General features: G+C 41.0%; 1 protein-coding gene across 4 annotated transcripts; it reads right to left on the bottom strand.

Moving 5' to 3' along the window:
• Nucleotides 1-146: 146 nt before the first annotated feature.
• On the bottom strand, nt 147-26,037 carry LOC131690087 (3-hydroxykynurenine transaminase-like). Of its 4 annotated transcripts, none has more exons than XM_058975596.1 (5): nt 25,158-25,663; nt 1,202-1,889; nt 1,042-1,137; nt 728-976; nt 147-649 (listed from the first exon to the last, which is right to left on the bottom strand). In XM_058975596.1, the coding sequence occupies exons 1-5, from the start codon at nt 25,207-25,209 to the stop codon at nt 472-474; spliced, it is 1,263 nt and encodes a 420-aa protein (XP_058831579.1). In that variant the 5' UTR covers nt 25,210-25,663; the 3' UTR covers nt 147-471. The 4 variants fall into 4 exon arrangements, with proteins under 4 accessions (XP_058831579.1, XP_058831582.1, XP_058831583.1 ...); XM_058975599.1 differs by lacking the exon at nt 25,158-25,663 and adding an exon at nt 25,700-26,037 and having other exon boundaries at nt 148-649; XM_058975600.1 differs by lacking the exon at nt 25,158-25,663 and adding an exon at nt 24,726-24,746 and having other exon boundaries at nt 148-649.
• Between the last annotated feature and the right edge of the window lie 1,854 nt (nt 26,038-27,891).

Below are 27,891 nucleotides of genomic sequence, written 5' to 3'. Positions count from 1 at the left end.
AATCGAGAAAAATTAAACTAAATTCAAACTCGTGTTAAAAATGTAAATAGCCATAACATTGAAAATAATTCGAATTTCGAAACTGTCCAAATTGTATTTTTTATTTATCGTGGTGAACCCATGTAATGTTTACAGGAAAAGCTCGACCGATGAACAATTATTTGCACAATTGGGAGATCTAGGGTCTTATGTGATTTATATCTTGAAAATAATTGATATGTTTTATATGCACTGAAATCTCTGGTTGAAACTTTGATTCAGCCGTAATGAATAACAACACAAAAGTCTAATGCTCATAGTCTAATTATTTATTCAACTGCTCTAAGGAAACATTTCATTCAGCACATGGTGGGAGATAATTGCTCCCATTTTCAAAGTCGCAAAATGTGGCCTGCCAAAATTAACAACGTAGTTAAATACTATACGCAATCATCTGTGCTATGCCTGCTGGTTGAAGAAACCCCTAATCGTCTAGTGATAACCGTTTCGCTCGTCAAAAACATACTCAGGGTGTGTCGCTTTCAGAGATTCCTTGAACGCGTGCAGGAAGAAGTTGATTTTCGGTATCGTTGAACACTCGCCCATGATACCGACGCGCCATGCTTTGTCCGTTGTTGGTCCGTAACCAGCCTGAAGCTCTAGCGAGAAGCTGTAAATAAAAAAAACGGACCCGTTATCATTTGTTTGGCGGTAAACATTTTTTTTTAATATTAAATAAGTTGATTACTTTGCCATTGCATACTGGGAGACCTTCCACCAGGTGACACCTTTCGGAATAATAATACCCGTGACCGTCGATAGTCGATGCTGGGGATCGTTGACAAAAACCTTGAGGCCCATGTCGGAGAGTCCACGATATAGATGCTGAGCGCATTCTTCTCGACGTTTGATTACATTTTCCAGCCCTTCTTCGACGACTTGAGCCAGTGCTTCACGGAGCCCGTAAATCAGATTGGAAGGAACGGTGTGATGGTAGCTGGGGATAGATAAACATACAACTCACTGTTTTTTTATAAATGATCAAACGTTTGATCAAATTACGCTTTTGGTTCATCGTAGCATCCCCAATAGTTCCCAAGTAGTAGTAGGTCCCAGTAGAACACTTTGGATTTCGTCTTTCGCGATCGAATGACTTCTCTAAAAATCAGAAAAATAATTTGATAAATATATGCATATTCATTCTAGGCACTAAGTATCTTACAAGGCCCTCGGACTAATCGAAATCGGCGTTATGCCTGGTGGTGCCCCCAGAACCTTCTGTGCCCCCGTATAAGCACCATCGATCTCCCATGCGTCCATGTAGAACGGCACTCCACACAAACTTGCTACTGCATCGATCAACAGCAAGCAATCGTATTCGTGACAGATTCGCCCCAAACCCTCCAATGGTTGTAGCACCCCACTCGAGGAATCGCCGTGCACCAGAAACAGACACTTTGGTCTGTGTTGTTCTATGGCCTTTCTGAAATCCGCCAGCGGAAATGGCCTATCATCGGCACCCTTCAGAACTCGCACGTCCGCCCCGTACCGGGTGGCCATGTCAACGGCTCGCTCGGCCCAAATACCGTTGACAGCGATCAGCACAATGTCCCCTTCCTCTAGCAGATTGCACAGCAGAGCTTCCATTCCGGTGTGGGCAGAACCAGTTACGCACATGGTGGCTCGGTTCTCCGTTTGAAAGATATATCGAAGTCCGTCCTTCACTTCGTCCAGCACCTGGAACAGTTCGGCGTGGAAATTGCTAAGCGTTGTGTTGGCCAGCGCCGATAGAACTCGCTTGGTACAGTTCGATGGTCCCGGACCCATCATGATCTTGTCCGGAATGTTCAAAAACCCCCGAAGGGTTTCGGGCGGGGGTATGTGTTTCATGGCAATACGCTGTGGGATAACTACGGAGAAAGATTGTTATTGGTATAGAGTATTTAGTCATTACGGTTTGGAGAAAATAGGTAAAGATTAAAATCTAATAACGTGAATAACGTGTTCGGGGAGTGTTCGACGACTGCTAGGAAATCATAATCAGTAGGAAACAAAACTCCGCATCAACCGGAAGAAGAGTGGCCAGTATCCGGCTCCAGTGACACAACCGATTCCAATTGGAATCGTTGCCGAAATACTAACTAAAACCAGCCAGAACTCCCTGGGACTCACTGGGAGAAATCGGAAACGAACTGAGTATACACAACAGTGCAAACAAAAACCAAACCCGGCTGTCAACATACAAGGTTACAGTCATACTCAATCGAGTTGCAAGCAAAACACCAAGAGTGCGTAAGTTGTACACAGCGGATGGGCGTAGCATATTGGTAAATCGATTGCCTTGTAGGCAGCGCGCCTACGAATCCTCCAGGTTGTAGACGGTTACCAGAAAAGAAAAGCTTTAAGTTAACTTGAAGCTGAAAAAAATGCTCAAACTTTCCGAAAAAATACTTGATTTAGCCGGCGATTTGCACATGTGATCTTAAAAGCAATGTTTTCGTTACTGTCACCACAGAGAACAGACGTCCATCTTCAGCATTCAACTTGTGTAAAAGTCCCTAACGTTTTCGAAGGTAGTTGGGATATCTCACCGTGGCAAGCAGAAAGTCAGTAAAAGTTGAACAAAGCGAAATTGATTCTGGCAGCGTTTCTGCCAGAATTTTGCGCGATTTGTGCGAGAATTCTGGCAAAGAATTCGCTCAAATGCAACAACTGTTTCTGGCAGAAGCGGTTAAAATAACCGATGCTACTCGCTTTTAGCCAGAATCCAGCCAGGAATGTACGGCCAGAATTTCTGTACGCTTCCTGCCACAACTTTGTCAGATGTTGTAGCATGTTCACCTTTTTCGTGGTTTTTGTCATTATTCGTTCACTACGCTCACTATGCCAAAACGCATCACATCAAGAAATATTCAGACGCTTGTGTACAAATATTCCCTTGCATGCAATTTTAGCCTATTTCGGATGAACTTTCAAAAAATATTCCGTCTCACCGAAACCCAAATGCGCATTAGAATGAAATGGATAGATACGAATGTGTTAAGAGAAAAGAGTATTCTTAAAATTCAAGCGAGAGAAATGGTTGTCGAAAGAGTAGTATTTGTAAAAATACGTACTTCCGACTACGAATACTCGAATCACTTGACGCCTATCTGAGGATTTACAGAACTGCAACTCGTCCATTTCGATCCTGATCGTGAAAGAGGCAGCAGTGTGAAGTTCTTTTTTTAGTATCGCGGTGTGTTTTAAAAGGTAGTTTGTTAAAAATGTGAGAAGTTCTTTTAGGATTAAATTTATTAAAAAAGTTCCTTTCCGATAGGCATAGCTAGTACGGTCAGTGAATTGTGCGGTCAGAAATACAAATTTGAATTCGCTACATTTCGTGCGAACTTGTGTGTGAAAAGAAGGTAAGATTAAATAATTATTGAGTTGTGTGATAAAAAGCTTCAAAGCGTCGAATAGCCGATCGACGGCTTCTTCTCTTTTATTGAAAGTTTGGAGATTTTTCGCCATCCGTGTTCTAGCGACGCATACGCTCGGCACACCGCCCGTCTCGTTTACCACCCTGCTGACCCCACGTTCCGGCTTCGAAAGTTCCCGACGCTTTTGGCAAAAGGTCGGAAGGAAGCAGCAAATCATCAACGCGCTTCGTTAGAGCGACGGCCATCTTCATCGCCGAAAAGTTGGCCGAATTCAACACCCGGTAGACAAAGGCCTAAATAGCGTCATCATTGCGACGCCATTGTAGACGCCGTTCGTCGCCATCGCTGAATAGGTTTGCGATAGGAAGTCGGTGCCGAAGCCGCAATACCAGTCGGCACCCAGCTGAGATGCAGCTCTACTAGATCGATGCTGTTCCTGAAATAACGCATGTAAGTTAAAAATAGATCATTGATCCGTGCACGTAGATTCATACACACACAACACTCAAACCTTCGAAAGCTTTCTTTGCCGCTCGAAAGCTAAAGCCGAGCGCGCATTTGTACTGCTCAGCGCAGCTTTATCCGCTAGCAGGAAATTTTGACCGCACATAGGTAGACAGGAAAGGGGAAAGCTAGAAAGGGAAGGAACACGAAAAATGTAAAGCTTAATGAATATATGAAACCTAGGTTAAGAATAAAATGCCGTATTTTAATCCGTCCAATAAAATGTTTTCCTGTTAGTTAGTGTTACCTGAAATGTTTGTATTTTTTATGTTGATTAGCTTTCCCATGTAGTGAATTTGGTTCGAGAAGATTTCTCACGTTTCGCGTCGTTTCCGTAGATTTGAATTTTCTTTGTGTTTGTTTTACTCCGATGGGCTATCGGGAATTAGTCCCCACTACTACTTACGAAGCGAGAGGGAAAGAGTGTTCGACTGAGTTCTGCCTGTGATGATAACTGATCGTTTTTTTAGTGCATGAGCTTTCGAGTTGGTATAACGATCATTTCTCTTGCGTCTTTGCTAAACATAGTAGTGGCTCCATCTATACGCGAAACGGAGTGCATCTTTTCACATTTTGTGTTTACCTACCGTTCCTTTGCGCCATTTCGGGATCAATTTCTATAACCTGCCCTGAGGTTAGGTTTCATGCTGGGCAATTCTAACCTGACGAGTGGTCCTCTTCGGGGGTGGCGCTAAAGCTACTCGTTTAAAACGTCCTGAGGAGCGTTTTGGTAGACGGAAACCGTAAACGGCCATTTGGCCCGCTACATTTTGGCGCCCAACGTAAATTTTGGGGTAATTTTTTTTCCTGTTGCACGTATCACATTTTGGCATCCAATTTTAAAAAAGGCTAAAATTTTGCGGACTCAGGTAATGCAATTTGCATCTTGAGTTAATCTAGTATTGGATTTTTTTTTTAGTTGTGTTTTGGGAACGGCATTTTCTCAAAAAAATACATAACGATTTCGGGTAATTTTTTTTTCGGATTTGTTGAAATCAAAAGCAAAATTGGGCATTTTTATAACGTTTATTCTTCTGTTTTTATATTTGTACACGCGTCCTGAATATAATTAAGTTAAAAAAATTTATTATTCCTAGTTCTGTACATATATTTTTCTATTCTATGATAACCTTAAATTTATTGGCACATTTAATTTTTTTTAACTTAATAAAAATAAAGTTGTGAAGTTGGTGAGTGAACTTGATTTGAACTGCAAATTGTTGAATTTAAAATTTGAAAATGGCTTTGAAATTTCCATATGCGGAACACTTGTCGAATGAAGAAGTGGATTACGAACTATTGCTTCGGAATCAGTTAGAGGAGCGGCAGAAAGACACGTCGTCAAAACTGCGGTTATTACGACGACTATTCCAGGAAGACCAGAAGGAGGGAAGGGAGTATCGCCCCCCATACAGATTCGAGCAGGAAATTGACGTCATCAGGAGTCGGCTACACCAGATAGATGTGTCCTTGCAGGATGGATCGAGCCCCAAGTTGGTGTCTCGTCTTAGACACTATGATTTGCGGGTACATCGAGGTGAAGCTACAAACGAGAGTGGAGAAAGAGCGCGCCAAGAGCTTCTGAAGTACATTCATGAATTGCTTCAGAAAGCTACCAATAAGCTTCAAACACTCCCCGAATATGACGGGAATGAGAGCGAAGCCGTAGGAGGTGAGGACAAACAAGAACTTGAGGCTGACCTGGAGAACCCTAAAGGCTTTAACCGGGAATTAACACTGGATAAAAGCTTTGGCGCGATCCAGAAAACCAACCAGACACCGGCTAAAACTACAAATCGGCAAAATAGTGAGTCGACAGCAGTGCAACCGTCGATTGAAGAACTCCTGAAACGCATCAACCAACTCGAATCGCAGTTAATCCAGTGTAAGATGGAAGCAGCCAATAATATATATCCTAGAATGAACGCAACCGAATCAGAACACGGTAACAACGAGCCGGAGAGGAGAAGATCAGTTCAGCTACAGACAGGGCATTTCGCCAGGACGGAACGACAATACCCGGATGAGACGCTAAATCGTAGGATCAGCGGACTGCCGACTCAACGAACCGAAGAAAGCAGCGAAGTTGAATCGGAGGAAGATTTTCGAAGACATAGGGCGACAGACTGGCAAGGGGGACGTCATAGGCAGAACTATAGAGAGGTCAGCAATGATTGGTACGGTTCGGGAGAATACAGTGACCGGGCAAGCCATGGAAGGATGGCGCGTCAGGGTGGAATCTTGCGAGAGAATCGCGAACCTCGACACTACCGGAGAATAGAACACTGGAAATTATTTTTTTCAGGTGATTCTAAATCCGTTTCGGTGGAGAACTTCCTGTATAAACTGAAAAAGATCGCTGGACGTGAGGGAGTGTCAGACAGGAGTCTACTGCGTGACATTCATCTCATTTTGGAAGGACAAGCTTCGGACTGGTTCTTTACGTACGTCGACGAATTTGAGAACTGGAACGATTTCGAGGAGAGGATACGATATCGGTTTGGCAACCCGAATCAGGACCAGGGAATTCGGCAGAAAATCCAGGAACGCAAGCAGCACAGAGGAGAGCCGTTCATTGCGTTCGTGACAGAAATAGAGAGGTTGAACAAACTGTTATCGAGACCCCTCTCACGCAGACGAAAGTTCGAAGTAGTATGGGACAATATGCGACAGCACTACCGTTCGAAAATTTCGATCGTTCCGGTGCGAGATCTTGACCATCTGATTCGACTGAATCACGGTATCGATGCAGCCGACTTCAATCTTCAACAGCGGGAGGCTCGAACCCAGCGGATCGTTAATCACGTGGATTGTGAGCAGTCAGAGTGCGACAGTGACACCCCGCAAGCGATCGACGCAATCAATCCAAGAGCGGAAGCGAAAAATTGGAGACCGTCAGCAGATAAAAGGAACGCGACGAATCTTCAAAATGCAGAGCACACCCAGCTAAATATCTGTTGGAACTGCAGGAAATCCGGTCACAATTGGCGGGACTGCAGAGAGACCAGAAGGGTGTTCTGTTATGGTTGCGGAGAACTGGGGAGGACGATTCGCACTTGCACACATTGTGCTGCAACTGCTCGAATACAACCCAATCAGAACCAGGGAAACCATTAAGGGGGTGTACGCCGAGGAACACGGTCATCCCTACAAACGGCAAAGTTCCCATTAAACTCGGTTACGACCCAATTAATCGTGTCCACACGATTCAAATCGAAACCAGAAAGTGTCCATATTTGCGAGTGAACGTTTTTGACAGCGAAATAACAGCGTTGTTGGATTCCGGTGCAGGCATATCTGTAATTAATTCGTTGGAGCTCTCTGAGAAATACGGATTGAAGCTTCAGCCAACAAAGCTGCGAGTGTGCACGGCCGACAACACCCAGTACAATTGTCTGGGTTATTTAAACATCCCGTACACTTTCAAAGGTGTTACGAGAGTAGTTCCGACCGTCGTAGTTCCAGAGATTTCAAAACCAATATTAGGTTGTAATTTCTGGAAAAGTTTTGGCATTACTCCTATGGCCGACCTGGGACACGGACCAGAACCAGTAGGTGATTTCGGTAACGTTAACGAGCTCATCGCTTTCACGTTAGAGCCGTTAGGCACGTTGCCACCTCTACCGCTAACAGGCGAGGATATAACGCTGGACGTCCCCACATTCGACGTACCGGATAACGCACAGATCCCAACTGAGGATTCGATCGAGGTGGAGCACGAATTGACACCTAACGAACGTCGAGAATTGGTGGAAGTTGTGAAGGACTTTGCATTCACATCCAGCGAAAAGCTCGGTCGAACCAATATGATCGAGCACGAAATCGTTTTGAAGGAGGGGGCGAAACCTCGGAACCAGCCAACGTATCGCTGCTCTCCTAGCATACAGAAGGAAATAGATGCTGAGATTGAGCGATTTCGGAAAATGGATGTGATAGAGGAATGCTACAGTGAATGGACAAACCCGCTGGTGCCCGTGAGGAAGTCGAACGGGAAAATACGAGTTTGTCTCGATTCCAGAAGGCTGACCAGAAGTGATTCTGACAGACAACGGTACTCAGTTCACGTCGAAAATCTTTCGCTATCTGTTGGCAGACTTCAACGTAAACCACTGGCTTACACCGGCTTACCACCCTCAGGTAAACAACACTGAGCGAGCGAATAGGGTAATAACAACAGCGATTCGAGCCACGATAAAGCAGCACAAAGATTGGGCAGACGATCTGCAAACGATTGCATGTGCAATCCGGAATGCGGTTCACGAATCGACGAAATATACGCCGTATTTTGTAGTCTTTGGTCGAGAAAGGGTGTCTGATGGTTTTGAATACCAGAAAATACGGGATCAGCCAACCGCAGGTCCAATGCAGAATGACGAAGCACAGAAAAGAAGAAAAAAATTGTTCGACGAAATAAAAGAACAATTAACGAAGGCTTATGATCGTCATAAAAAGCAATACAACCTTCGGTCAAACTCAGATTGTCCCACCTATGCTCTCGGGGAGACTGTTTTGAAGCGAAACTTTGCGCTTTCAGACAAAGGGAAAGGTTTCTGTGCAAAGTTAGCCCCAAAGTATGAACTCGCCGTAGTCAGGAAAATATTAGGAAAACACTGCTACGAGCTTGAAGATTCTACTGGGAAGCGACTTGGCGTCTTCTACGGGAACCACCTGAAGAAGATGCATTTGCCCAAGAAGTAAAAAGATTCTCAGCTATGAAACTCTTCGGAGTGACAAAATGAACTTGTTTCATAATAAAACACCTTCGGGTCAATACTGAAACATTGTTATGAAGTAACAACACCCCAATTCTCAGCTATGAAACTCTTCGGAGTGACAAAATGAACTCGTTTCATAATAAAACACCTTCGGGTCAATACTGAAACATTGTTATGAAGTAACAACACTCAATTCTCAGCTATGAAACTCTTCGGAGTGACAAAATGAATCCGTTTCATAACAAAATACCTCAGGGTCAATACTGAAACTGTGTTGTACAATAACAACATCCAACGATTTCCAGCTATGTAGCTCTACGGAGTAACCACATAACACTTTTATAGAAAATACCTTCGGGTCAGTATTGAAATCGTGTTGTAAAATAAGACCCACTTCTTCCAGCTATGAAGCTCTACGGAGTAACTACATGCACGTCATAATAAAACACCTCCGGGGTCATTATTGAACAATAAAGAACAACACCACCCATTCATTTCCAAGCTATGTATCGTGAGAGACAAGAACTTCAAAAAACACTTCAAGAAAGGAAACCCACGAATACTACTTGAATCATTTGCTTTGAGATAGCCAAAGAGGAATCTGTGCGTTGATTTCAAGAAAGTAGTAGGATTCATGAATGATAAGAACGAGCCAAGGCGATGACCTGCCAACAGTAGTTAACAAACGAATGTTTAAAGTGAGCCTGGCGATGACTTCGAAAAACAAAAAAGTAAATGTTCCTATAAGAGCGAGAATGAGCACGACTCTGAAGCTCTCATACGTCGATTCTTGGAGTCATTCTCTAGGAAACCTGATCTTCTTCGATCACAGTAAAGCGTGATCAGACCTCACAAGAAAAATATAAGATGGATTTCAAGCTATGTCAACTTCATGCGAAGCAACCAAGAAATTTAAAAAAAAAAGATGGGTGGGTAATGTCTGCGACATAACCGGAGAGATGTAGAATACATAAGGAACACGTTCTTCAAATATGTTGATACTCATTGGAATTTTCGGACAAAAGGTGATTTGGGCGAGGAATATTTCAAATTATTCTTTACAAAAATGATGGTGGTCCTGAAAAGGACCGGTTTTGTTGGCGTTGTTGGCCTTGGTGAGGGAGATGGCTAACGATGAAATTAATTGTTAGCATGAGGAAGTCGCGTAGTACTGGCCAATGGAAGAACAGATAATAATTGATTCCTGAAAATCAATTTTTCTTTATTCATGTAAATTATACATACTTACAAATCTAACAGAAGATTCCTGATCATATTTCTGAATCATTAGTGCGAACATTGTGTAATTTGGTTAAGTACAATGAAAGTTACAAACTTTCCAAACTCGACCTTCTGTTCATTCAGAAATATTGAAATGGGGTGTCGTGGTCACAATAAAAAAAGATGGGTGGGTAATGTCTGTCACATAACCGGAGCGTCGTGATTTCAATTCGAGACGTTAATTTAAATCTAATAATATTCAACAGAATCACGTTTGAATGGGAAATTTTCAAATAATTCTCTATGGTAATAATGGTGGTTCTGAAAAGAACCTTTGGTATCGGCGTTGGTGTTGATGGTGATGCGCTGGATCGTTGGATATTTTTGGCATGATAGTTACGTGCCTGGCGAACTGTTTTGTAGCCTCGAACAAAACGACAAGACTGGCTTCTTCGGGTACCATTACGGCTGAACTTTATAAGCTTAGCTCGACTTTGAAATCCTGCACAATCTCACGAATCAGACACTGGTAGGGCCATTTTGTTTGCTACTAGCACGGAGCTGCACAAAAAATCATTTAATGCAGTTAGTTCACGGGGGATGCCAAAAAGCTTGAATAGAAGCATGCGACTTCAACGTTTCTCTTAAACACATGCAACAACACATTCGTTTTGGTAATACTGATAATAACAGTAGAAAGGAATGGAAAAGCAGTGCACGAAACGAGCGAGAGGATAATTTAAATTTTTGTTCCGTGTGCAAGCTACTTCTTTCCACCCAACGTATTATGTTGCTTGTTGAAAATTTGCTACACACCTTAAAATAAAAGTTTCAGTTTAACTCTCACTAGAACACAATTGATTGGTCCTGAAAAGAACCGTTGCTTTTATTGTAATTTACGCCCACTCCCACAAACCGACCAAGTAGGCATCAGTGGCTTCATTACGGCTGAGTTTTGTAAGCGTAGCTCGACTTTGAAGTAATACACAACCTTACGAACCAGACGCTGGAATGTTAGCCAGCGGATTAGTTGCTCCGTTGCCCTTTAGTTAGGGCGAAATACTAGCATGGCGACAGTTCCTGATCGGTAGTTGGTTGCGATGGGCCACCAGTAGCTGGGCACTTTTGCGGACCGTCATCATCGCCAACTGCTTTCCTCCGGTGGACTGGCTGCTTGCTAGTGCTTGAACGAATACGAATGATGAGAAAAACCGAACGACCAATATTCATATACGAGAAAGCACTACTATCGCTCTCTCGCTCGTTTTCGTGCCATTCCTGCGCCTTTCCTTTCCGTTCGGCTACCAATACTAGCATAACCAAAACGAATATTCTGTCTTTCCATCGCCTTCAATCTAGTGGCCAATGCTAGCAAACTTGCATGTTCAGTTTTTCAATAACAACATTCAAACAATATTTTCAAAGAATGTTGCAGATTTGAAAAGAAGGAAGGAAAAGATTTTCACAAATTTAAATTCTTTCGTGTTATTTGTTAGCGCTGATAAAGGCTATTTAGTTTGCTACTAGCAAGGAGCTGCACAAACAAATCGATTTATGCAGTTAATCAACGGAGGCTGCCAAAAAGTTCGAATAAAAGCATGCGACTAGTGTACTTTGCACGTTCTATATTTTATCAATACTAGAGAGGATCAATAAAATAATTCAAATTGTAATAGCGACATGCAATTGTGGCAACACTGGTCATGAGATGGTGGGGGAACACGCACATTCGTTTTAGTTATGATGCTAGTAGCAGCAGAAAGGAATGGAAAAGCAGTGCACGAAAACGAGCGAGAGGATAATTTAAATTCTCTTTCTTTCTTTCCACACATCGTATTTCTTATATTGCTTTCTGAAAATTATTTGTTATACACCATAAAATGTAAATTTCAGTTTAACTCTTATTAGAACACAATTAATTGGTCCTGTAAAGAACCGTTTATTGTTTTATTGCGGGAGCATAATTCAGACGCACTCCCCGCGGACACGGTGAGCTAGAAAGCACTATTTTGCATTCTCGAACAAACCGACCAAGTAGGCATCGTTGGCTTCTCGGGGCATCATTACGACTGAGCTTTGTAAGCGTAGCTCGACTTTGCAGTCCTGCACAATCTCACGACCCAGACGCTGGAACGATAGCCTACTCTGTTGCCCTTTAGTTGGGGCGAAATTCTTGCAGGGCGACAGTTCCTGATCGGGTTGCGATGAGTCACCAGTAGCTGGGGCACTTTTTCCGCCGTCGTCATCGCCGACTGCTTTTCTTCGGTGGACTGGCTGCTTGCTAGTGCTTGAACGAATACAAATGATGAGAAAAATCGACCGACAGATATTTATATAATCGCGCTAATATGCACTACTATCGCTTTCTCGCTCGTTCTCGTGCCGTGCATGAGCCTTTCCTTTCCGTCCGGCTTCTAATGGCCTAACCAAAGGAATATGCCGTCTTTCCCCCACCAAGTGCTCTCGTCAAGCAACCCAATGCGAATAACCATACGAACAAACATGTAATGGACCTATATATAAACTTTTCATTATTTTATTGTTCGGTTGGTCTACCATAACGACGGCTCTGTGCGGGATGGGCTGAAAATTTTCACTTTTCCGAGTCGTTTTCGAAAGATTTTTCAAAACACATTTTTTTTTGTTATTAGTACATGTTATACATACTTCAAATTTTAATACAGCATAGAGGAACATATTTGCAACAAATTGGTCTAAAAATCAAATCATTCTGTTAAGTATGATAAAAGTTATTAACGTTCAAAATCTGACGCGGCGCCGCAGCCGATATTTTGAAACGGGACCCCTATATTGAAACCTTAAATGTATTCTACATTAAAATCCATCAAACCCCAAACGGAGAAGAAATAATCAATAAACAAACTTCCCCATGTAAATACTGTAAATTAGTGATTAGTACGCGCCTAACGCCCTACGTTAAATGTATTGTTAGTTTAAGTTTCTGTTAGTTAATTGTTCAGACTCACGATTAATTCATTGTTTCTTCTTCTTATTTTTTATCCAAATCATTTGCATGCCTTCAATTTAGTATCTCTTCTCTTCATAGTTATTTTTTCAATATTTTTCTCTCCGTTGTATTTTTTATTTTTGGCCATAATTATTCGTTGCATTCGTTTACATTTTTTATTGTAATGGTAGTCGCATTTCATCCATCGTTAAAACCATTTTCCTCCTGCAATCTACCTGAAAAGAAGGAAAAATCGCCGGGTTCCTGGAAAATAATTGCTCAAATAAGCAAAACAACGACACGACACATAAATAAAAAAATACTTCCCTAAGTTTTCGGCTGGATTTTCCGTGGTTTTCCGACGAAAATTTACGGAAAACCATTCCGCAACAGTCCGGGTACTACAAAAATAAACAAAGCCGCCATCACTGTATTTCATTTTGACATTTGTTTTTCATTTTTGTTCCGTTTTGTTGGCAATGCACTAGGAGTGAATGAGTTACGGGAGTGAGTGACGATTTGCTCCCAGTATGCGTGTGAGTGATTGAGAAGTAAATTGGTATTGTTAGTTTCGTCGAAAATATAATATTTTCGATTTGACGTTTTGTGTTTATGATAAACAGTTTTCGGATTATTATTTCTGGAGGGTTTTTCATAGCGCAAGACGAATTTATTGTGGAAAATGAATGCAATCTGAGTTTCGGAGTATACTCTGGAGGGATTGCCATTCAGGATTCACAGGTTTATTATTATTGTGGAGAGTGAATGCGATCAGAATTTCGGGATTAATTCTGGAGTGATCGTTATTCAGGATTCGCAGGTTTATTTTTATCATTTATAATGTGGAAAACGTACATGATCATTAATTCGGAATTTATTCTGGAGTAGATCATGATTCTGGATCCACAAGTCGCGGTTTATTTTACAGATTATTGTTTTCAGTGGTTCGGCTAATTCATTGCTGAAGTGAAAACAATGTTCTAGTATTGTTATTTTCTGGAATTTTCATAAATTTCAGCAAAGTAATGCTTTTATAATTGTATGAATGTTTTTTTTGCGTGGTGATGTTTGAATGAGTTGCTTGTCACATTTATTTTGGAATTTCATTTCAATAGCCAAATTTTTCAATTCAGTAAAATTAAACCCTACGAAAATTTGATTGAATTTTGCAATTCAATCAAATTTTCGTACAATTAGTAGGGGATGATGTAGCATGTTCACCTTTTTCGTGGTTTTTGTCATTATTCGTTCACTACGCTCACTATGCCAAAACGCATCACATCAAGAAATATTCAGACGCTTGTGTACAAATATTCCCTTGCATGCAATTTTAGCCTATTTCGGATGAACTTTCAAAAAATATTCCGTCTCACCGAAACCCAAATGCGCATTAGAATGAAATGGATAGATACGAATGTGTTAAGAGGAAAGAGTATTCTTAAAATTCAAGCGAGAGAAATGGTTGTCGAAAGAGTAGTATTTGTAAAAATACGTACTTCCGACTATGAATACTCGAATCACTTGACGCCTATCTGAGGATTTACAGAACTGCAACTCGTCCATTTCGATCCTGATCGTGGAAGAGGCAGCAGTGTGAAGTTCTTTTTTTAGTATCGCGGTGTGTTTTAAAAGGTAGTTTGTTAAAAATGTGAGAAGTTCTTTTAGGATTAAATTTATTAAAAAAGTTCCTTTCCGATAGGCATAGCTAGTACGGTCAGTGAATTGTGCGGTCAGAAATACAAATTTGAATTCGCTACATTTCGTGCGAACTTGTGTGTGAAAAGAAGGTAAGATTAAATAATTATTGAGTTGTGTGATAAAAAGCTTCAAAGCGTCGAATAGCCGATCGACGGCTTCTTCTCTTTTATTGAAAGTTTGGAGATTTTTCGCCATCCGTGTTCTAGCGACGCATACGCTCGGCACACCGCCCGTCTCGTTTACCACCCTGCTGACCCCACGTTCCGGCTTCGAAAGTTCCCGACGCTTTTGGCAAAAGGTCGGAAGGAAGCAGCAAATCATCAACGCGCTTCGTTAGAGCGACGGCCATCTTCATCGCCGAAAAGTTGGCCGAATTCAACACCCGGTAGACAAAGGCCTAAATAGCGTCATCATTGCGACGCCATTGTAGACGCCGTTCGTCGCCATCGCTGAATAGGTTTGCGATAGGAAGTCGGTGCCGAAGCCGCAATACCAGTCGGCACCCAGCTGAGATGCAGCTCTACTAGATCGACGCTGTTCCTGAAATAACGCATGTAAGTTAAAAATAGATCATTGATCCGTGCACGTAGATCCATACACACACACAACACTCAAACCTTCGAAAGCTTTCTTTGCCGCTCGAAAGCTAAAGCCGAGCGCGCATTTGTACTGCTCAGCGCAGCTTTATCCGCTAGCAGGAAATTTTGACCGCACATAGGTAGACAGGAAAGGGGAAAGCTAGAAAGGGAAGGAACACGAAAAATGTAAAGCTTAATGAATATATGAAACCTAGGTTAAGAATAAAATGCCGTATTTTAATCCGTCCAATAAAATGTTTTCCTGTTAGTTAGTGTTACCTGAAATGTTTGTATTTTTTATGTTGATTAGCTTTCCCATGTAGTGAATTTGGTTCGAGAAGATTTCTCACGTTTCGCGTCGTTTCCGTAGATTTGAATTTTCTTTGTGTTTGTTTTACTCCGATGGGCTATCGGGAATTAGTCCCCACTACTACTTACGAAGCGAGAGGGAAAGAGTGTTCGACTGAGTTCTGCCTGTGATGATAACTGATCGTTTTTTTAGTGCATGAGCTTTCGAGTTGGTATAACGATCATTTCTCTTGCGTCTTTGCTAAACATAGTAGTGGCTCCATCTATACGCGAAACGGAGTGCATCTTTTCACATTTTGTGTTTACCTACCGTTCCTTTGCGCCATTTCGGGATCAATTTCTATAACCTGCCCTGAGGTTAGGTTTCATGCTGGGCAATTCTAACCTGACGAGTGGTCCTCTTCGGGGGTGGCGCTAAAGCTACTCGTTTAAAACGTCCTGAGGAGCGTTTTGGTAGACGGAAACCGTAAACGGCCATTTGGCCCGCTACAATGTTTTGCTCGATTCGTGATAAAATTCTACCAGGTAGGAATTGCCAGGATCTTTGCACGGTTTATTTCCGAGTTTTGCCAGGGTTTTGCTCGGTTCCTGTCTGCATTTGCAAGAAAACGCGAGCAAAACCGAGTTCGCCCTAGCTCAGCTAACCCGACAGGATGCGCGCAGAAATCTGACAGGGCTGCTAAACCAAGACTGACAGAAATCTGGCAAAACGGTCTCTGTCAGAAAATTTGATGACTTCGAGTATACCTTTACCTAGCAAACCATTCTGGAATCGGTTCGGACTTCTGAGTGTATTCAGTATGAATTCCAGCTTAAATGCATCAACCGATTGAGTCAGAATCCTTTGAGCCAGAATCCATTCAGGATTTCGAACCGGTTCCGGAATGGATTTGACGGATAGTTGGGATGAGTTGGTGGGGCGGCGCTAGTGTTTACCGAATATTCAAAAGTTCACACAAAATCTTTTAACATATTTGTTCGATCATGGATGTCTGTTCTCTGTGCTGTCGCTGTAAATCAACCTTTGGTCTTATGATTTTCGAGTAAATCATTTATTTATTAATTTCAGGCTTTAACCGCGTGGATCATTCGCCTCTGGCTTTAAGAAACTATTTTCTCTACTTTGTGGTGGACTGTTATGATTCATCCGAGTGATGACATGTGATTAAAGTCACTCCGTTTAATGGTACTCTATTTGAAGTAGTATTGTTTTATAAAACCAGATCTGACCTCATGCTATATTACGTTATCGTTATCAATTTACTACTGATTATAGCATTCCGAGCTTCCGGTGGATTGTATCATTTGCACGAGTAGCACAAAGTAGTTTATATTTATTTCATACATTTCAATCAATTAGCGATTCCACGTGGAGGTGAGAATGTTTCCATTACTCCCACGAGTGGATGATCACAGATAATAGCGTTGGTGTTGCTTGAAAAGTACCGAAGCTCAAATGTGCATATGGCTGCTCAATTAGTACTCTAACCACCAGCAGTTAGAATGTGGCTTTACGTATCAAAATATACTTTTAATGTAGAATACATTTAAGCTTTCAATAATCTCACATCCAGAAAACCTTTTCTTTTGAAAACTAACTATCACTTATCAGCGCTCTCAAACAGTAAACCAAGAATTAAATCTGAACATCATTTCCTTCACTAACTATTAATTTTATCTTCGACGGGTCGAAAATTAGCATACACACACGGACAAAAACCCAATTTTAAATCATTTGACTGAAGCCATTCCTTATTGGTTCCCGCCAATTACGTGCACAGCGGTGCAAATCTTGAACAGTTTTTGTTCGAAGTTCCTCTATTGTAGTTTATTAATCCAATTGAAGTTGGGACCAACCATCCGACGACGTATTTCCATTAAAATACAGAAAAATATTATAAAACTGAATAGTTTACGTTCGTTTATTTTAGACATGTTCAATGAGATAAAGAAACAGGTGGGGTAGCTCGATTTTTACACTCTAAACGATTTGTTATCATTTGTAAGGTATATTGACTTGCTATACCTATCTCGGCATTACATCACCTACACCTCCTCTCAAGTCAACTAACCCTAATCCCGCTCGATGACCTAAAAATAGTATCTTGTCTAGAGCTTTAGCTAGAGTATCTGCTACCTGGTTTTGCGAAGAAATCTTCTGTAGTTTTAGAATCTTGTCCCTAACCTTCTCGCGTAGGAAATGATATCGAACATCATAATGCTTCCCCATCTTGTAAATAGAATTGTATCCCTAGTTTTAAAACATCTGTGAAATTTTTCATAAATATTTGTACCCCCTTTTGTGTACCAAACTATATTGTTAGTTTTAAGATAAGTGTAAATATTTCCTAAAAAACTATTACTATTGAATTCCTTGTTTTAAAATTTTTCATAAAAAAAATCTTTTGCCCCCTCTCTTACATATAGAATTTTTTTCTAGTCTTAAGATAGCTGTAATTTTTTTCTCTTTTATAAAGAAAATATTTCAACATTGTAACCTCCTAGTTTTAAGATATTCAAAATGTAAAAACAAAAGAATACGGCACCGCCAAGCTAACGCATTTGTGCCTATCAAATAAACGAAATGAATAAAAAAAATCATAATGCTTCGATCGTCGTGTCTCAGGGTTCTTCGAGATGCTAATGCAACCTGAATTATCTTCAAATATTGTCACCGGTAGTTGTATCGGAAGGTTGAAGTCATTCATGGCTTTTAGAAGCCACAACACTTCTTTTGCAGCTTCGCAAGCTGCTACGTATTCAGCTTCACAACTGGAAAGGGCCACAAAATGTTTGCGGCTACACCACTGTACAACGTTGCCGTACACCTTAATAAGGAAGCCAGTCGTTGATTTCCGATCTACCAGATCGTCGGCCCAATCAGCGTCTACGAAACAGCTTAGAGCAGATTCATCATCATCATGCTTACGATAAACCAGTCCAATGTTGTATTATAGTACAGACAACCATCCGCTGTTGACTGCCGGAATCCCATGCTAGTGATGAACCCATGGAATCGATCGTTCCAACATTTCGGACTCTGCTTCAAACCGTACAAAGAGCGCAGTAACTTTAAAACATATCCAGGTTTTACCATCATACCATCCGGAGGTTTCATATAGACGTCTTCCTTGAGAACTCCATTAAGAAAGGCAGTTTTAACGTCAAGATGTCGAAAATGATAGTCGTTCCGCACACCAAGTGATAGCACAAAACGTATTGTAGGAAGACGAGCTACCGGTGCTTACGATTCTTCGAAATCTATTCCATGCTTCTGGAGAAAACCACGCGCCACCAATCGTGCTTTGTATTAGTGTGAGTTTCCATCGCCTACATCCTTACGTTTGAAAATCCACTTTGAACTAATAATCTTCACAGTTCCCGGGTTTTTCACCACCGTCCATGTTCCATTTTGCTCTAGCGCTTCCATCTCGGACCCGACAGCTAGCATCCACTGAGATTCATCTTCTCTATCTCGAATATCATAAAACGACTCCGAGGCATCCGACAAAAAACATTCAAGAGCCATTGCAGTATTCGCAGATTACTGCATATCATATTCTCCCGATCTCATCCAAGTTGGTAGTTGACGACTCCGTTCTGGATTATGACGAACTTCTAGTGGGTCCTCCTCTGACTACTGCATGTCTTCCCACAAATTATTTTGCAAATCATCCGACACATCCCCAACAGATAGGAATTCCTCCCGTTCCCGATGTTCATTTTCAGCATCGTTTCGAGCTTCATCGTCCTTGACGTCCACCACAAGAGGCAGAATTTTACAATCTTCTTCCTTTGGCACTTTTTCCTTCATCTCGTTAAACTTAACACTTCGCGAACATACAATTTTATGCTTAACGGTATCCCACAGTCTATAGCAATTTATCCCATAGCCAAGGAAAACACATTCCACTGCGCGATCGTCTTTCTGTGTTCCATCGGTACTGTCGCAAACGCCTGACAACCGAAAATTCTGAGATTCGAAATATCTGGTTTCCTCGAGAACCATACCTCATATGGTGTCTTAGCTTGCAAAGCGCGAGTCGGGCTGCGATTCGTTAAATAAACGGCGGTATTAAGTGTCTCACCCCACAATTTTTTGTCGAGATTAGCATCAATCAACATCGCACGAGTCTTTTCGCAGAGTGTGCGATTGATTCGTTCGGCTACCCCATTTAACTCAGGCGTATATGGCGGTACAAACTCCAACGAGATAGCCTCAGTGACGCAGAAAGATTTCATTTCCCCACTGCGGTACTCTCCGCCATTATCGCATCGAAGTCGTTTCATTTTGGTACTGAAGTGTGTCGTTGCCATTGCATGGAATTCCTTAAATTTCGAAACTGCTTCATCTTTCGTCTTCATTAGATACACAACAACCATATGCGTATAGTCGTCTAAAAATGTGATGAAGTACTTATACCCATCGTAAGTGGTAGGAGTGATTGGACCGCATACATCACTGTGCACTAACTCAAGTGGTTTTGTGGCTCTGGTTCGGGTACCACCGATGTGCTTTTGTTTGCTTGGCACGTGCACATTCCTCACAGAAATCCAATTCATCTGTCACCAAATCTTGTACACCACAAACCATTTTATTTCGAACCAACGAACAAATACTTTTCATACTTAGATGACCGAGACGTCGGTGTCATAGGGAATTAACATTTGCTTCTGCTATAGCTGCCTTCGCAGACATTTGTCGCAGCGCTTGGATCCTAATCCAATATATGCCGTTTTTAACAATTGCACGTGCAAATACCATTCCATTTTTCGATATACTTGCACCTCGCTTGTCGAAGACAACTTGATTTCCACACTCCACTAATTTTTTCACCGACAACAGATTGTCTCTGCATTCCGGAACGTAAATCACATCATGTAAGATCACCTTAATATCCTCCTCTCCATCCGCTATGATGTTCCCCGATATGTGACCACCCATAGTACCACACATTTTGACACCATCCATAGCGATGGCAATTTGAAAAGGCGACTGCAAGTTAGCGACGCCCGACAATAATGACAAGTCATTTACCAAGTGCTCTGAGCAACCCGAGTCAAGTATAAACCACGTCTCATTACCTGTGGAGAACAGCAATCATGAACTGTCATAGCAAATGCTCTTTGTTCATTCTTAACGACAGACGCTCTGCCGTCCGTGTGGTCCTTTCTACCTTTCGGACAAGTTGCCTGCAGATGCTCTTCAGATCCACAAATGTAGCACTTCCGTTTTTGCTTTGTCTGTTTTTGGTTACGCCACTGCAAATTTCTTGCTGATGAAAACGCTTCCGGAAATATCACTTCTGTTGCCTTGCCATTCATTCGAAGTTCCTCTTCCAGCAAGATCGATTTTGCCTTCGTCAAGGATAAATCTGCTTCGTCTATGGTTTGCAACGCAGCTATCACAGGTCGATATTGCTCTGGCATTAGCATCAACAATCGTTCAACTTTATCAGTCTCGTCAAACTGTTTCCCAACATCGCGCAGTTCACGGGCGATTTTATCGAAACGCATGAAGAAACATTGCAGAGTTTCGTCTCCTCGAAGGAGGTTATGTAGCTCCGTTTCCAGCAATAGACGTTTTGCTACACACGACCGATTGAATGTACTTTTCAAAACATTCCACACGTCGAAAGCCGTGACACAGTCGCGAGTCATGTCCAGAAGATTGTCGTGGATACACCGTATGATCAAGCCCTTTGCCTCCACTCATCGTCCTGCTCCTCCGGCTGCTCTCCTTCCTTCACGTGCTCGAGTAGGTCTTTTTCGTCGAGAATAACCTCCATTCTATAGCTCCACTCAGCGTACCCAGTTCCGCAAAACTGCCTTATTCCAATTTTTTCGCTGCTTTCTTCAGTCCTTTTCGTGCGGGTCCACAACCTATTGCAGTTTATTAATCCAATTGATGTTGGGACCAACCATCCGACGACGTATTCCCATTAAAATACAGAAAAATATTATAAAACTGAATAGTTCACGTTCGTTTATTTTAGACATGTTCAATGAGATAAAGAAACAGGTGGGGTAGCTCGATTTTTACACTCTAAACGATTTGTTATCATTTGTAAGGTATTTTGACTTGCTATACCTATCTCGGCATTACATCACCTACATCCTCCTCTTTCTCGATACAAGTGAACTGATTTCATTAAATGGCCTGCCCATTTGGCTTCGAACGCAAACTGAGCCGATCATAAACACACTGTAGGTAAGGGATAGTGTGACAGGGACGCGAGCGTTGATTTTCTTTCTTTTCGGTGGCCTTTTGGCTTCGAACGTAAATTGAACCGAGTATAAAACCGGGTGTCGTATTCGAGTACATCATCATTCATGTGTTACACCAGTACTGGCAACATGCGCTCGTCTGTTCGCGGTATACAAGGAAAGGTGAAGGAAAAGAAAAACTCCCGCTTGGTTCGTGCCGGTCTCCAGTTTCCTGTCCATCGTTTGCTGAGCAAGGGTCATTACGCTAAGCGTGTCGGTGCCAGAGCACTCGTTCACCTGGCAGCAGTGAATATATTTCCATCATATTGGAGCTTGCAGGAAATGCTGCCCGTGATAACAAATAGATTAAAAGAAGGCTTGCGCAACTTGAAAAGCAAACTTTCTTCCGAAACAACGAAAAAACCGCCTTTTTCAGGGCGACTATTTCCTTCGCAAAAAAAATTAATTCCTGTCACTACGGGCCATAGCGCGAATCGTTGTTGTTACTGCAGAATGGTGAATGGTGAACCAATTCACGGGAATACGCATTACAATCACTCTCTCGTTCGTTTTCTTGTATGTGCCTTTTCACTTTTTTCTGTTACTAACGCTAGCATAACCAAAACGCTATTGCGTCTTTCCCCCACCATACATTTAGTGGCCAGTGTTGCCAAACGCATTTTCAGCTTTTAATAAATTACATTCCAACAATATTTTCGAAGATTGGAACACAAGAAAAATAGTTGGTGAAGGTAAAAGATTTTCATTTTTTACCATATTTATTCTAACGAATTATTTGAATATTTCCCATTTAAACGAGATATTAGATTTGATTTAATACTCCGAAGTGTAGTCGCGACACGCCGATTATTTCCCAGACAGTATTCACCCATATTTTGTCGTGGCTACGACTAACGTTTCTAAACAGGGGCCCCTTTTCAAAATTTCACTAGAAACGGAAGGTAGTGTTTTTGAAAGTTAGTAACTTCCGTTGTACTGAACGGAATTACAGTATGTTTGCATTAATCATTTATAAAAATGATAAAGAATCTTCTATTAGATTTGTAATCATGTATAACTTACATAAAAAAAAGAAAAATAGACATTTATTAAAACCATTCCGCAGCACTCTCTGACTGGATAAAACTAATTTAGCAAACAGCGGAAATGTTATAAATGTAAATGGTGACTTTCCTTCCTGTGCTGTCATTCGTTTATCATTCACCGTACCAGCAATGTGTAGCTGCAAATTTCACATACGGGACAGTAAGAAGAAGCCGCCCTCGAATTTCGGCAGCTGCTGTGGATATAATCGGTTATTGCGCCTAGAAAAATTCTGAAATATTCCTATTTTTTCGTGTTTCACAGTGGTGTAACCCCTTAAATAAAGTAGTGATAAGAAAACTGATTAGCTGTGGATGTCCTCAAGGTGATGTGCTGTCACCACTTCTATGGAACCTTGTCGCCGATGGCTTGTTAAGGAAGCTTAACGAGCTTGGGTTTCCGACATATGGTTTCACCGATGTTTATCATGTAATAATCACCGGTATTTGCATTAACACACTTTTTGATTTGATGTAGCAAGCCTTATGGGTTGTTGAAAATGGTATCTTTATGTTGGACTATCAATTAATCCAAATAAAACATCAATGGCGCTTTTCACGCAACGAAGGATTACGACCGGAGCTCGTCCGTTGCTGTTCTTTGACGCTGAAATTTTTGTCGCAGATTTAAGTTAAGTACGTTGGAGTAATTCTTGTCTCAAAACTTAATTGGGCAGCTCACATCGATTTCAGAATCAAGAAAACTTACATGACCTTCGGCCAATGTAGACGGGCTTTCGGCAAATCTGGGGAACTCAAACCCAAGTACATTCAGTGGATCTACACAATAGATTTTAGACCAACATTGGCCTATGAGTTCCTTGTTTGGTGACAAATTTGGTCCAATCAAAATTAAACCATTTTCAGGGGATGGTCCAGATTACAGACACTTTATACACAGACCAGCGAAGTGTCGAAAATTGCAGTCAAACGAGCATGAGGGTTTTGAGAGGGGAAGTACAAGAGGAAGCCCATGTAAAGCTTATGGGAGCTTCCGTGATGCCACTTTACATTCATGGTTGCTAGTTTTACTGTTTTTTTCTCCGCAAGTCTTTTATATAAAGTGTCGGTAGTTCTGATGACGATGAGGGGTGCGTTCTCGAAAACACTTACTTCTGCTCTAGAGGCACATTTGAACTTAAAACCACTGCAGTACACTTTCTGAAACAAAAAACACTTCCTTATGCATACCGTCTTAAGCCACACTAGACTGCGGCCCCAAATTGTTACTAGGGATAAGTACACACTTGCTCGCAGTGATCTTAAACTCACATGTAGTTTTCCATTTAAAACTTTCAATGTGAGAATTCCTCCTCGCGAGGAATGGCTGTCTGGCTGGATAGAGCAGCAGAAATCTTCGCGCTTCTGTGTGTTGTATAATCGGAACTCAATAGAAAATTTGCGGTTAAAGAATCTATTTTTGCTCTGACAATCAGGCTTCCCTAAAAGCACCTTGTTCGGCAGATTCAAGAACGAAAGTTGTAATCGCATGTCAAACTCAAATCGAAGCTGCACAACTTAGCATTTCAAATACTATCTACCTTCTATGGGTGTCTGGTCATTCCGGCATTACTGATGAATGGGCAGGCGAATCGGTTAGACCGTCGCTATAACTGACTTCTTTGGTCCAGAACCAGTCCTACCACTGTCGATAAGTTGGATAGAGCACAAGACTCGCGCTTGGGCTGCATCAGATCATGCCAACCATTGGCGTAGCAGGAAAACTTGCGTTCATACAAAAACTTTGCTGCCGGATGTGTGTCCGAAAATGTCATTTTACTGATTTTTTTCAAGCACAATTGCAGTATTCTACTCAGGGCACTGACTGGACATTGTAAACTCAATTATCACACGGTCACTATTCAGCGTGCTGAGTATTATTCGTGTGACCTTTGTGAATCCGATTACGGAACTTCGTATGATTTGTTATGTAATTTCCCTGCAGATTCAGATTTTTAGTTCTTCATACATAGATGTATGTACAGAGAGCTGAAACTCAAGGATATGCTATTGTTCCTTACCCAGTGTTGCAAAAAGCTACTATTCAAGCCGTATTTGAATGACAATATCTCGTCGGGTGTTTTGTCGTTCTGTTATCTTAATATTCTCTCGGGGCTCATCGGCTCCAAGTGTTTTTATTCCCTTAGGAGTCAAAAAATTCTTCCGTATTGTCTGTATGTTCTCTGTGTCGTTATTTTCCTTATCCCTAACCTTACCACTTCCCCAATTCTTCCCATCAGGAAATGATGAAAAGACAAATCACGGCAAGCCACAAATCTCCGATTAACATGGGGAACCTGCCATTTGAGCCAGTCGCTGCATCAAAATCTTCACTTAATTCTAGAACTATTGCTCAACTAGCTATGGATTCTCATAAAGTTCATTAACGAGAAAAAACACTATTGTAGCACTATATGAATTGATATAAATTTTATGGTATAATAATTACCCACATTTTACATCACACATCATGAGATACCACTTATTCTTCTCTTTTGAACACATTTGTACGGATTCCAATATATTTAATCAAAATTACATTACACGCACCTTTCCGAAAATCTTCTCGTACTGAAGCTGGTGGAGGATATGCAATCAAATTATCACGCTTTCCTGTCACTGCGTAAAGCCTCTTACACAAAGCACTTCGAAGTAGATTCAATTACAAAACCGACAATTTTCGCACAAGACAATGCTTCGACCCGACCACTGGAAGCACCGGTACCGTACTGATTGCCACTCATCCTCAAGTTTGGCAGTTTATAATTGGAAATGATAATAACATCGTACGGTCGACAATGTTCAGATTAATCCACACGCACTTGGTTTTCGCTGTATGTACATACCCCTACCTACAATCAACAGCTCTTCTGCTAATAAACGTTATTTGGCTGATGCGGAGATAAGTTGACCCGTAGGAACTGATAACCGCAAATGAAAAATTGCTGGAGGCAGCTTTTTTTAAGATGATATTTAAATCTCGGTTCGCGCTTACCCTGTTGAATTAGGTGCTTATCTCTGTTAGATTTAGCCCCATGCAACGTCAATGCTATTTTTTAGAACAGAGATCGACTATAACAAGTGACCGGATCCAAGAGACTGGCCCCGTTAATAACTCCCTGAAATAGAGCTGCGCTGAGAATTGATTTAGCGATAATTAAAGGGCTGCTTAACTCTGAACAAGATTAAGATTGTATTATCCGCAACGGGGGCACGTAGTAGGTGTTTGTTCGTTGCTCTCCTAGGAGCCATGTGAGCACATTTTCGTTGCACGGGTACGGCTTCGATGCACTGTATTCCGATTCTGTACAAAGCCAAAATAATACTGGACAACCGAGGGTAAATCCTGATTCAATTTACGATCCACCAGTTTCAGTTACAATCTAGGTTACAATGTAGAAAAACTATAACTGCCATATGCCTGAGAATTTATGTAGGGGAGTTCTCCCGGTTGTAGACCATCTGTCGTTTTTGACGTGTGCGTTTTACTAGTGCTGTGAATCTTTGCATAGTGTCACATTTTAACATAAGCTCACCATAAAGTGCAATTACATAGGTATTCTTCACACCTTTCGAACGGCATATAGAACATAGCATACAAAACATCGAATCAAATGTTATCTACAAAAAAAAACAAACCGGCCCACAATCGAGAACACTCCCTTACGTTAGAATCACTAGGAAAATAGTATAAAACGGCAACAAGCTATGGTTGTACCGTGTAGGGGAATTATGGTTAAAACCGACACCTTAAGCTTAACACTTTTTCTAAGTTGCCACAAAACCAATAAAATTATAATTTTTATGCAGAATTCTTCTTCAGAAAATTCTTAACAAGACTTAATTTTTTCAGCGCTTCAAAAAATTAATTTCATTAAAAAATATTGGTTGTAAAACTTGGAAAACAAAGTGACTTTTTGTAAGCACTGCGGGTAAAACCGACACCCCATAGGGGTAAGATCGACACGCCCTTTAATTTATTTTCTCTCCACTTTATCTTTATTAAATTTATTTATCTTTATTAAAAATGAGATATATGCGTGATTAATAAAGTGTGAGTATGTATGATGCAAATATGTGTTTTTTATTGCTTCATCATGTAGTGAGGGGAAGAAAGTTCGAAAGCGTAGTACTATAAATAAGAGTATTTTATGCTATAGGATTATTTATTGATATGAGTATTTCCAAATAATCCTTGCGCACATCATTGCAACCTCCAGTGTCATTTTATTTCATAAGAGAAGATTTTCAAGCGTTCTACGTTCTGCTAATTGGATTCATTCACTTATAAGTGACACACACACACACTTCTTAGTAAAACTATCTTTTTCAGATTTGATTTTTCGGACTCTGATCATCAACGATCTATTGGAGTATATATAATATCATTGTCTCATTGTGATAAAATTCGTCTATGACAAACCAAGAGAACACTAGAAATTCGGTTTGATGACCTTTTTGCAGAAATAGCAAAAGCTTCGTTAGAATCAGATAAGCAAAAATTCCAATTTTTGATTTTTAAAGAGACTTACAAGAAATAAACACAATAAAAGTATTTCTGTGTATTTCTGCTAATACTATAGTGTTCTAATAGGCTAATTGAAGTGTCACAAAGATCCCCAGTATTTTGAAATGAATCGCAACTATACACAACCATCTTAACAGGGTGTCGGTTTTACCCTAACCATAGGGTGTCGGTTTTACCCCAACAGCGCACATTTTTTTATGATAGCAATTAAAAATATTGAATTTTTCAAACTCGTCTTCAATGCACCTAGTTGATCATAGGACAGGCCGATAATAATAGGTACTGAAAAATGGGGTGATTTGAAAAGCTTTCGTTCGGTTAAAACCTTAAAATCTACCAACGAAATTTTACATCCAGACGAGTATGAACGCTGCTGTCGAATGTTTTGTTAATTTTTATGACATTCGGCTCACTAACGTAAATCCAATTTTTCTTCAAATGCTCTAAATAAACGTACTAATAATATTGTATCATTATGAAATGAATAAAAATTTGATTTCTAGGAAAAGTTGTGGGGTGTCGGTTTTACCCACAGTGTCGGTTTTTCCCACAATTCCCCTACTACCGTGAACTGATAAGAGTCACTATCATAGCAGGCCGTGCTATAAAAGAAATACGTGCAGCGATTTGCCCATCATCTTTGCAAGTATACATTTGAT

This window comes from Topomyia yanbarensis, chromosome 3 (genome assembly GCF_030247195.1).
Source record: "Topomyia yanbarensis strain Yona2022 chromosome 3, ASM3024719v1, whole genome shotgun sequence".
NCBI classification, from domain to species: Eukaryota; Metazoa; Arthropoda; class Insecta; order Diptera; family Culicidae; genus Topomyia; species Topomyia yanbarensis.
This window is presented reverse-complemented; position numbering and strand designations above follow the sequence as displayed.